We start from the raw sequence: 12940 nt of genomic DNA on the forward strand, positions 1-12940 counted from the left end.
TTTTAGGTGCATTTTATTACTTCTGATATGCAACCCTTTTTTAAACATATCTTGGACAGTATAGAAGCAGCATCTTATTTCTATGGCTTAAATGGTTGCACAATTCACAAAGTATACTGTTGGATTGTGTACTATAAGGTCGCTGTATCTCTGGAGATGAAAAATGCAGAACTTCATGGTATGCTCAGTATAATATAGAAATGTTTGTTTTATTGTACAAATGGTAATCTTAATCAAAAGCAAAGCTTTATGCGAGCGTATTTTGTACATTACTCATAAATTTGGTGTCTGTTGAGGCACACCGTTTTAGTTTTTCATTAGGCACAAATTACTGCGTCCTGTTGGAGGCTCACTTAACCAGTTAGGTACACACGTCCTCCTGTAAAAATATTACTAGTAAAGAATATTAGCTGGTACTTAAAGCATCTTTTCTGTGTTTGATTTCCATTGTTCATTGGTTCTTAGCAATTGTAAAAGACAGTTATAGAGCAACTGACCAATGAGTGTTTGAAAAGTATTGGTGGAGGACTAGGAAACAGGATGTCGAGCAATATGTTAGGAACTGCATGCCTTGTGTGCAACTGGCTGATCTTAGTCATCAACCAATTCCATTGCAAAGACTACCAAAAGCACTGAAACCATTTGAAATAATAGGACTTGCTACCTTACAGCTATTTAATACAGAGTTCGTACGCTTAGTGAAATTTTTAAAAAGTCCTTATTTCAGCTGCTGAATTTTAAGGACCCTTAAAAAGTCTTGATTTTTATATGTCTTTCAAAAATTACTGTTGCTCAACATGCCATTCGTGAAATCATATCTGTATCTTCATTTTTTTTTTTTTTTTTATTCCCCCCCCCCCCCCCCCCCCCCTTACTTCAGAAAAGGACAATTTGGTGTGGCAAGTTAACGTACTGTGTGGGTATCAGGACGTCATTTTAAGCTACCTTATTAAATTCTATACGCACTACATGATGCTACTTTGAGAATAATCAAAGAGGTGGTGGTGGTTGTTGGGATGTTTAAGGGGGACTAAACAGCTAAGGTCATCAGTCCCCCAAATCAAAGAGGACAACAGCTTTTGTGATGATGGCTTACTGAAACTGTAATTGTCAAAAGAGATGTTTTTCTTCAGCAAGTAATGCTAGGCGGTCGTACATGCTACATCTTGACAATGGAAGAAAAAAAAGGAAAAAAACACAGAAGCTGAGGGATGTCTCTGAAAGAAACGAGAGCGTGTTTATAGAAACTGGTGTTGGAAAGCTAGAAAAAATTGCTGATGAGTCATCAGAGAAAGCAAGGAAGACTGTAGATATTGCACTTTGTTGTCAGTCAAAAATTCATCAAACAACTGAGGGAAAAAATGGAGGAAATAAGCGAAACTGAGAAGCAAGTTCAAGAAAAAGAGGAGAGTCTGAAGAACTGAGTGAAAATTATTTAATGTTGCTATCCCACATTAAAATGAGCATGTTAACTAAAAATTAAAAAAATACCAAACTTAAAGTGCTGCTATGGTGTTTTTTAAGCAGAGTAAAGTGTTATATAATTAAGTGATTAAATCTCCATACATTTTTTCTCAACAATTTTGTGAAGTGTTAGATGAAATTTGTGCTCAAACTGAGTATTACAGTTTCATACTATTATCTACAAGTCAGTATCATTGCACAAGGGGGTGTTTTTGCTAGAAACTCCAAATTCATTAAAGAAATGTTTTAATAGTGAGGTAAGATATTCTTATATTTTAAAGTTTACATATTTTATGTTAAAAATAATTTGTTGAAGCCTACTGCATATGAAATTGCAGTTGGTTTACTTATTTAAGGTTGTTATGTAGTCTGTGTATAAATACAATCAGTGATCCCATAAAAACACCTTAATTTAAAAGAGAGAGAGAGAGAGAGAGAGAGAGAGAGAGAGAGAGAGAGAGAGAGAAGGAACAGCCAGTAATGATCAATGTGTACATAGGATACCTTATGCATTAAGACTGCATTGATATTTTAGGTTATGACCAAATTTTTTGTTTACCTTCGATGGTCATGTTGCTCACTGATTGTCTTTGTTTACTGAAGGACATTACCAGTTTATTTTTTGTGCTACGTATTGTGTTTTAGGGGGTTAGTTTCTTTCTCATTCTTTGTTGGTAAGTTATGTGATGGGTAGAACAGAAGTTGCTTTTATTGTGTGTTGAGGTTGGGGTAGTGCAAAACGGCTAAGCAGGAAAGGCTAGAGGACAGATGTAGGGTTTTAGAAGCATATTTCACTAGGGGAAAGATAGATACCGCGTACAGGAAAATTAAAAAGACCTTTGTAGGAAAGAGAAGCAGCTGTATGAATATCAAGAGCTCAAATGAAAAACCAGTCCTAAGCAAAGAAGGGAAAGCAGAAAGCTGGAGGGAATATGTAGAGGATCTATACAAGGGAGATGTACTTGACAGCGTTGTTATGGAAATGGAAGAGGACAAATCTGATGATGAAATGGGAAATATAATACTGCATGAAGAATTTGACAAAGCATTGAAAGACCTAAGTTGAAACAAGGCCTTGGGAGTAGATAACATTTTGTTAAAACTACTGATGGTCTTGGGAGAGGCAGCCATGACAAAACTCTCTGGTGAGCAAGATGTACAAGACAAGTGAAACACCCTCACACTTCAAGAAGAATATAATAATCCCAATTCCAAAGAAAGCCAGTGCTGACAGGTGTGAAAATTACTGAACTATCAATTTAATATGTCATGGCTGCAAAATACTAACACAAATCATTTGCAAAAGAATTGAAAAACTGGTAGAATCTGACCTTAGGGAAGATAAGTTTGGATTCTGGAGAAATGTAGGAGCACATGAGGTAATACTGACCCTAGGACTTCTCATACAAGATAAGTTAAGGGAAAGCAAACCTACGTTTATAGCATTTGTTGTCTTAGAGGAAGCTTTTGACAGTATTGACTGGAATATGCTCTTTCAAACTCTAAAAGTGGCAGGCATAAACTACAGGGAGTGAAATACTATTTACAACTCGTATAGAAACCAAACGACGGTTACAAGAGTTGGAGAGCATGAAAGGGAAGCAGTGGCTGAGAAGGAAGTGAGACAGGGTTGTAGCCTATCCCCAATGTTATTCAGTCGTATATTGAGCAAGCAGTAAAGGGGGGGGGGGGGGGGGGAGAAAAAAAAGTTTGAAGTAGAAATTGAAGTCCAGGGAGAAGAAATTAAAAGTTTGGGGTTTGCCGGTGAAATTGTAATTCTGTCAGAGACAGAGCAGTTCAACGGAATTGACAATGTCTCAAAAGGAGAATATAAGATGAAAGTCAACAAAAGCAAAACGAGAATAATGGAATGCAGTCAAATTAAATCAGGTGATGCTGAGGGAAATAATTAGGAAATGAGGCATTTAAAGTAGTAGATAAGCTTTGCTATTTGGGCAGCAAAGTAACTGATGGTGGTGAAAGTAGAGAGGGTATAAAATGTAGACTGGCTATGGAAAGAAAAGCATTTATGAAGAAGAGAAACTTGTTAGCATCGAATATAGATGCAATTGTTTGGAAAGTCTTTTCTGAAGTTATTTGTGTGGAGTGTAGTCGTGTATGGAAGTGTAACGTGGCTGATAAACAATTTAGACAAGAAGAGAATAGAAGCTTTTCAGATGTGGTGCTACAGAAGAATGCTGAAGATTATGTGAGTAGATCATGTAACTGATGAGGAGGTTCTGAGTAGAATTGGCATGAAAAGAAATTTGTGGCACAATCCGACCAAACGAAAGGGTTGGTTGATAGGACACAATCTGAGTCATCGAAGGATCACCAGCTTAGTATTGGAGGGAAGCGTGCAGGATAAAAATTGTAGGAGGAGACCAAGAGATGAAACAAGCTAGCAGGTTCAGGGGAATGTAAGTTCCAGTAGTTATTTGGAGATGAAGAGGCTTGCACAGGATACAGTGGCATGGAGAGCTGTATCAAGTTAGTCTTCAGACTGAAGACCACAACTAACAATAGAGTTGTGTTGTTCCATCCATGTTGCCTCTCCTTTTGAATAGGCGACGGGAAGTAAAAACAGTTTCTTTCTGTCAGGTGGTGTACAAATATATGGGTGTCGTGGAGGAATGAGGTGTGTAGATTGCAGCAAGCACTTTTTGAGCTGCGTTAAGAAGCAGCAGAAAGGAGTAATCCTGACAGAAAAACAAGCACAGTACCTTAGTTTCCAACTCTCTTACAAGAAACTAAGGGAAAAGCTTAAGCAAGTGATGGCCCTAGTACCACAAAAGATGGTACATAAAAATAGGGTGGTTAGATCCAGGCAGGAAGCTGCGGAAAACATATTTGGTAATGTGAACAATGAGGACATCCAGACCTTGAACAACACAGTAGGACAGATACAAGCAGCAGTGGCAGATGCTGTTAGATCACTTATAGACTTGTTTACCACTCAATTGTCTTAACTTAGAGCTACATGTGCAGAACAACACCAAGGTGGGAAGGGAATTAACTGCCAAGTTAGCACAACATATGTGGAACACTGTGAGAGCCATGAGTAGTATATGATTTTTTATTTACATTAGGGATTAAAAGCCCATGAAGTCAAGATCGCACATGAAATCATCTTTATTTGGATAGATTACTAGGTTCAGCTAACAATCTATTCATCTTCAGATCTAAGATAGAAGACAGATTTTTCTCGTATACAATGGCTTACAGAACTGCACTTAATGTTGTAGCAGGAATCAAGAATACATACACAAATTAAGTACAGAATACGTAACATAAAACGTACTTGATTAGTGTTGTGCCATTACAACATCAGACATCATTAAAATCTTTCTTAAAATGATAACATCCAGACATGACAATTAAAATGTGCTTTTCATCATGTGTGGCCAGTGTAATTGAACAATAGTCATAAAAGTGAAAATATACATTAACACAGAGAAGAGACAGTAAAAATAAAACCGTATTTGCATAAGGACCTTTCCACTAAAATGACTACATGTAAAAGATTTCGTCTTAACTGACACAATCAATATTTACATCATTTTGTAAAAGAGATCATCATCGTATATATATTGCTGTGATGTCGTACGTGTGAATAGTGTAGCAGATGAGCACATTACTTGTATCTTGTAATGTGCATCAACTGCTGTGTACTATCCACATGTATCTCTTCGCAGCAACATGTACACTGGAGTGCCAAAGAAACTGGTACAGGCATGCATATTCAAATACAGATAGATGTAAACAGGCAAAAAATGGCACTACGACCAACAACACCCATATAAGACAACAAGTGTCCGGTGCTGTTGTTAGATCAGTTACTGCTGCTATAATGGTATGTTACTAAGATTTAAGTGAGTTTGAACATGGTGTTACAGTCGGCACATGAACGATGGGACTCAGCATCTCCGAAGTAGCGATGAAATCTCCAACATTGCTGCGGCTGGAAAAAGATCCTACAAGAAAGGAGCCGACGACGACTGAAGAGAAGCGTTTGACATGAGAGAAGCTCAACCCTTCCACAAATTGCTGCAGATTTCAGTGGTGGGCCATCAAATGTCAGCGTACAAACAATTCAACAAAACTTCATTAGTATGGGCTTTAAGAGCTGAAGGCCCACTTGTGTACCCTTGATGACTGCATGACACAAAGCTGTATGCCTCGCCTGGGCCCTTAAACGCCAACATTGGACTTCTGACGACTGGAAACATGTTGCCTGGTCAGACGAGTATGGAGACAACCTCATGAATCCAGGGAACCTGCATGTGAGCAGGGGACTGTTGAAGCCGGTGGAGGCTGTATAATGGTGTGGGGCATGTGCAGTTGGAGTGATACGTCTAGATGCGACTCTTGACAGGTGACACGTACGTAAACATCCTGTCAGATCACCTGCATCCATTCATGTCCATTGTGCATTCCAGCAGGACAATGCGACACACCACACATCCAGAATTGCTAAAGTGGCTCCAGGAACACTCTTCTAAGTTTAAACACCTCTGCTGGCCACCAAACTCCCAGGCATGAACATTATCCAGCACATCTGGGATGCCTTGCAACTTGCTGTTCAGAAGAGATCTCCACCCTCTCGTACTCGCAGTGATTTATGGACTGCCTTGCAGGATTCATTCTATCAATTCACTCCAATGCTACTTCAGACATTAGTCGAATCCGTGCCATGTTATGTTGCAGCACTTATGCATTCTCACGGGGGCCCAAACTATATTAGGCAGTGGTACCAGTTTCTTTGGTTCTTCAGTGTATATGAGTGACCTCTGTAATGAAATGGCATAAATACTGATTGTCAGTTACTAAGTTGTAACAGCATAACACCTTTGATAAGGCAATATCTCTTACATGTAGTAATTTTATGCAAATATTGTTTTATTTTCACTGCCGCTTCTCTGTATTTTTAGTTTTGTGACCATCAATCATTCAGGTTACACTGGCAATGAATGACGAAAAGCTGTTTTCAATTGTCATGTACGGGTGTTGTCATTTTAAGAAAGATTTTAACAGTATGTGAAGCTGTAATGGCATCAACGCTAATCAAGAACTTTTTAGCTAAGTATTTTGTAATTAATTCATGTATATAACATAAATGGAAAAAATTTAGAACAGATTGCATATCTCCTTGACAGTGTCTACAAGCTTAATTGATAGTCTGAATGACACAATGGTGGGAGTGACTGTGTTAACAGAATCAGTATATCTTGCCGTACATGGACAGCTGGGTTCTATGTTGCATCCACACCAACTGCAGAGAATAGAAGGTATTCACAGCAGAGTTACAGAACATAGCAGAACCAACTGAGGCAAAACATTATAATATCATATGTCAGCCATTGAAATGAGTACTGATGGAACAGGGTTACACATTTCAATTTGATTCCCAGAAATGGGCATTAATGCCCAATATCAGTGTTATACAATACACCCTGTCTGGTCAAGTGGATAACGAGGGAACTGGGTGCAATTACAAATCCAGGAAGTAGTAGTAATTTCGGAACAAAGGGGAGCCTATGTTCTAGTATCATTGGGAGGCTTATAGGTATGTCAAAGGGAATGTATTATGATCTGCTCAAGTAGAACAGTACAGACTGGTGCATGGGCCATGAGGTACATTGGTTTTTGGGAAAAGCTGAAGCAATTGAATGTTGAATGGAAGTGTTAGCCCCTTCTCCTCATTTCCAGAGAGTGGGTGCACACAGGATCTACTCAACCATAAACAATAATCATAAAATGTTATGAAAACAGTAAACCCAGGATGGAATTGCGGGACAGGAGAATACTAAAAATAGTACAACTTGTGATGTAGGGGCACGAAGTTCCATCTTCCAACAACAGTCACTGTACAACTTCGCTGAAGCAAGCACAACCTATGTTGTATTGGTTGAGGAAAAAGCTGGAGGTGCTGCCAAACCAAAACGTAATCTTCCTGAATAAAACCCTGAAGGCAGATATCCTACTGTTGCTAGATGAACTTGAAGTGAGACAAAAATGATTAACCTCAGCAGAGCAAATGCTTCACAACATGCAAGAATGTCATGATAAACAGCCTCTCACTTTACAAGCCATAGGTGCTACATTATCCATTGCTGAGGTGGTTCTGGTTGTGATACATGCAATCCAATTTTGCTTTAAATGTATGTCTACAAATCATTCAAAATTCCATGTGCACCAGATACCTGCTGATTGGTTTGTTAATAGAGATAAGAATTAATGAGTGATTATGTTTTGAATTGGTGAGTACACTTGTAAATTTTTGAAAGATTGTGTTAGTGTGAGTGTGGTAAATTTATGAAAAATTGTGTTAGAGTGAAAGTGATTACATCAGTAAAGGTTAAGACAATAAGTTTAGTGGACTGAAAATAAAACTTAATGTTATAGAACTAAGCCTTATTTTTCAGCTCTGTGGTGGCAGTGAGATAACTAAGCTGTACAGTGTTTTATTGATATCAAATGCATATGATGAGATTGTTTCAGAGATACTCAAAGCAGAAAAATTTGAGAAGAATTTTATAAAGAAAGGGGGGATGGGGATGGGGGAGGGGGAGGTTGCTGTGCCCAGTGTAATATTCTGGGCAGATATTGAAAATTTAAGTCCTCCCTGGAGAAAAAAAAATCAAAGGTTGAGTAGAATGAATAAATGACTAGATGGAATACCAGCAAGAGTAGCTGGAAACACGGGAACTATCATGACACCCTGAACGGGCTGAGCACTCAAGTGAGTAATGTAGTAAAATGACATTATGGCGACTGAGGGAGATCGTCATAATGGTGACTGTGCAAAGTACTACAAGAAAGTTCTACTCAGATGCAAAAGTAAGTATTCCGTTACTGAGAAGGAAGAAAAGAGTGTGAAACCCTGAAGTGACCAAGATCGCTGCGCTCAGAAAACTAGGGCACATTTGTTCATCCTCGCAGAAGAGTAATGTCATCAGTGTAGCCTGGCAAGTACAAATACCCTGATTTGTACAGCTTGATTCTCAGTGTTGCATCTAAGCAGTTTCAAGGTGGAACATGTGATGCTTCACACACTCACACACACACACACACACACACACACACACACACACACACACACACACACACACACACAGTGTAGAGAGCTCAGCAATACTTCTCCATTGCCAAATATCTATGGGATTTGGGTAACCTCCTTCTCCACTCCCATTCCCCTTCTTTCTGTCCATTTTCTCTTCCCCCACTCTTTGTTCATACCCTCCACCTACTCTGTTCACTTCACCGTCCCTCACCCCTCTTTTCCCTGCCTCCTCTTTGTACACCTCCTCTTGCCTTTCTCTATGTCCATTATTATTCCACATTTATCTGTATTTTCGTATTTGCAAAATCAGTTAATCTCACACTTTACTTTATCTTGACTCAAGTTGTCCATTAACCATTTTCTACAATGACAAACACTGTACTATTACTTCAAAGCACATGATATCATGAAGATAATTGGCTACCCTACATGGCACTGAGTCCTTAACCAGTCATCTTCAGCCTACTTCATATTCCTCCCTATACATCAACATAAAAATTATTATTCTTGCAAGAAATCATCATCCTCAACTTAAAACACTACCACATTGCATTAATCCTGTCCTCTCATTATATATTCTCAGTACCTTAGAAATGACTTCGAAACTTCATCAAAATCAATACACACGCGTTATAGAAACATAATCATGTTTTATGTGACTGTAGGCTTTCCTGGAGTAAACTATTGATGAAGGTTTTTTCGGGCCTCCAGCCGGGTGGTAACATTGATATCTCGCAACATTTCGGGAAGTGTCATACTACCCATCTTCGCCAGCTTCGCCATCTTCTGGCACTTCCCGAAACGACGCAAGATATCAACGATACCACCCGGCTGGAGACCCGAGAAACCTTCATCAATAATTATGGTTGTATAGTACCATTCACTTGCTCAATGCCTTACTACGGAAAATATTTTCAACAAAATAGTTAGCATTTTTTTCAATGTGACCTACTTCACACAGATCTGGGCAAGAGCATATAATAATAGTTTTTATATAACTAGATCGATATCAAGTTAACTTCCCTAATTTTTCGTAAAGCTGTATACTTCACATTATATGTGGAAAGATTAAAAATAGTTGTTATTCATGTCAAAACACTTTCACCAGATACCTGCTTCAAATAATATCTCTGCTTCTAATACTATCTTTAATAACTCCTGTATTATTTCGATTATTATTAACTTTGCATACTAGTATAAACCAAAATAATTCCCTATATAAAACTATGTATTTCCATTAATGAACACAATTTTGCAAATGACCTCAAAATAACTAAAACCTTTTTGTAAAGGCCACTACATATATTAGCTTAAAAATCACTAGGTATTGCTAAATAAGGCATAAAAACATTAAACAATGGAAACTCCAGCTTGGAATATCAACAATATTAGGAAAAAGGATAGATTCCTACTCACTGTAAAGATGACACATTGAGTTACAGACAGCCACTATGAAAATACTGTTACACATTTAGCTCTCGGCCAAAGCCTTCTATGGCCAAAAAAAAAAAGGGGGGGGGGGCATAGCTCACTTATACATCATTAATGAGTTCAAATAGAACATAGTAGTAAGTCATTAGATAGCCTTGAACAGAACCATTAAATTCACTGTACGAAGTCTGTTCAAAAAGTATCCGATTCTTATTTACAAAATTGATTTTTATTCAGATACAATTGTTTGACGCAGTCACCTTCAAAGTAGGCTCCTTCAGCTTGTACACACCTCTCAATGTTGCTGTCACTGCTACAAGCATAAGTGGAAACCCTCTTTTGGTTTGGTGCGCAACTGCTCTATCGAATTCTGCATAATGTCTTCCCAGTTCTGAAATCTGGTCTCTTTCATAATCTTTTTCAGTTTTTTGGGTAAAGCCAGAAGTCACTCAGTGGTAGGCCAGAGAATAGGCAGACCATAGCTGTGTTGTGTCTGGACAAAAATCTCTGAATTAATTGAGAATATTGGGCAGGTGCATTTTCGTGGTGAAGGTGCCAACTGCCTGCTGCTCAGAAGTCCAGTCGTTTGCATCTTACTGTCCCACAAAGGCGATGCAGACTCCCTTGGTAGTACCCCTTATTGACAACAGTACTTTCCCGGGAGTACTCATGATGCACACTCCATTGCGGATCTCTGCTTCTGGAACGAATGAATAACCGAGGACTCATTGCCAGTGATAACTGTGATAAGAAAGTTGGGATTACTGTTCAGTCTCCAACATGCTCTGTGCAATCTCTGAACGAAGTTGCTTCTGCTCAGATGTTAACAACTTTGGCACAAATTTTGCTGAGATCCTCATGAGTTCCAAATGCTTCATTAAAATGAAATGAAGCCATCACTAATTTTAACCTCCTCTGCAAGTTCTCTGATCGTGATTTGTCTATCTGGCTTCACCAGGGTCCTTACATGATCAATATAAACCTCATTTGTGGATGTTGAGAGCCTACTTGAATGTGAGAGGACATCTTTGAAGGGGAGTTGTACCATTCCTTTATCTATGTGGTACGCATTGCATTGTCCTCAAATACTTGTCAAATCTTGTGGATTGTTTCAACTTGAAAATCAACAAACTTAAGACAAAATTCGTTGCAGTAATGTTGTTCTGTTGCTTTTGTCTTGCCCACACCTCAAAAATCCAGTGACTACCACTTACAAGTTTTCACTTGTCAACGGCTAACCAGCAACTGGTAGTTTCTGCAGTCACGAATAGAAATCAGGCATGTGCACTACGTGTGCTTGCAAACACAGAGTGCACCTGTGGCTCAGATTCCGTTGGTTTCAACAATAACAAATAAGGTCAGATACTTTCTGAACCACCCTCTTATAATATAAATTCTAAAATTGCTCAAATCATTATAAAAATTAGAAGTGCATATTGGAAGTAAAATAAAGGAAGAAGGGAAGTTGTTCACTTATGAACACAAATTTGTGTACTTCATTATGCCTCAGCACTACGCATGGCTTTATCTGAAGGTTTCTTTTATCTCTAATTATCACAGACTGTATTACTTTTTCCATTCCAAAGTGAAGTCTAAAAATTATTTTACCGTTACATTTACCAGGCAGCTCTCAACTAAACTGACAACCACTTCAAGTTAGTGTAATTATGTAATAAGCACAAGCATAACTCTATATTCACATACTTCAGTAAAGTGCTATTGCAAAGTTCTGATCAGCTGTTTCCTTAAATGTGTGAAATATTTCAAATTAATAAGCACAGTTTACGGCATCAACATTAAGGTTTTTTTTTCCCCATTTGACTTTTAATTATGTGCAAAATACATTCAGATACTTCTGGCAACAACCAAGCTTCAGTGTTTCACAGAATTTTGATAACTTTTCCTGTAGAGTTTTTTATTATAAAATTTATGTTGTCCGTGATTTTCTTCAGATAATGTTGATAGTTCATCTGCTCTTGACAGTTCAGGTAATGATTTATCTTCAATAGCAGGAAAACATTCTATTTCATTACTAATGCAATCTACTTCAAATACTAAATCAGATACTAATTTAATTACAATTTTAATTTTGAGATGCACATTCTCATTCTTAGTTTTACAATCTGCTCTAAATACTTCAGTTATTTGTTTTATTTCATTGCTCAGATGAGAACCTGTTTGTGCCATATTTGTTCCTATATTCACAACTTTCACTTCTGCACTACCAGTTTTATTTCCAAGTTCGAGAACCTGACTGTGTAATGCTTTTACACTTTGTCCCAGAGTTGAGATTTTTGTGTTGTGATGTTTGAACTGTTCAGCCAATTGTTCTGTTGTCTTTAAAGCGTTCATCATGTCTTCATTCCATAGCTTTTAAATATTTAGTTACTTCTTGATATTTGCCTGAAAATTCTTCAGAAATTGACCTATTCCTGGTAACGTATTTTCCATATTTGATATTCTCTTTCCTATTTGATTGAGAAGTTTGTTTTCTCATTTAATCGTTTTGGTGCCATTTCCCTAGTCTCTTAATTGCGCGCACACACACACACACACACACACACACACACACACACACACACACCTCTTCTCCTTCGGCAACTGTCATTGTTTCTACGCGTTACACCAAGTGAATTAAAACACTTTACTCAGTTGTCAACTTATGTCCATAGCCACATACAGTACAGAACATATCGAGCTGGACCTGGAGCTGTGATTTGCAATTTTGCCATTGCTGATGTAATTGAGTTGACTTCCTCATATTACATCTTCTAACTGGTGTGGCAAACACGAGACTTGGTGACAGCATCACTGGACTTCTGACTGCTGGATTTCAATGCAGTGCCGCATTACACAGTGTCAAGATCATGCAGCCAGGCAGCAGGAAGGAAATACTTGCTTGACCACTTTACAACCATAAAACAAATCACCAGGCTGTCCAAGTGAGGTACATCGTAGTGCCTTGCATTACATCAAAACGAC

The 12940-nt window shown here is 38.2% G+C and overlaps 1 protein-coding gene across 1 annotated transcript in view; it reads left to right on the top strand.

Moving 5' to 3' along the window:
• The window catches only part of LOC126273459 (uncharacterized), a 232339-nt gene that overhangs the window by 161315 nt on the left and 58084 nt on the right, over positions 1 to 12940 (top strand). Inside the window, exon 11 of the mRNA XM_049977016.1 lies at positions 7 to 178. Coding sequence (XP_049832973.1) covers positions 7 to 178 — 172 coding nt within the window. The remainder of the gene's footprint in view (positions 1 to 6; positions 179 to 12940) is intronic.

Source organism: Schistocerca gregaria, chromosome 5, assembly GCF_023897955.1.
Source record: "Schistocerca gregaria isolate iqSchGreg1 chromosome 5, iqSchGreg1.2, whole genome shotgun sequence".
NCBI classification, from domain to species: Eukaryota; Metazoa; Arthropoda; class Insecta; order Orthoptera; family Acrididae; genus Schistocerca; species Schistocerca gregaria.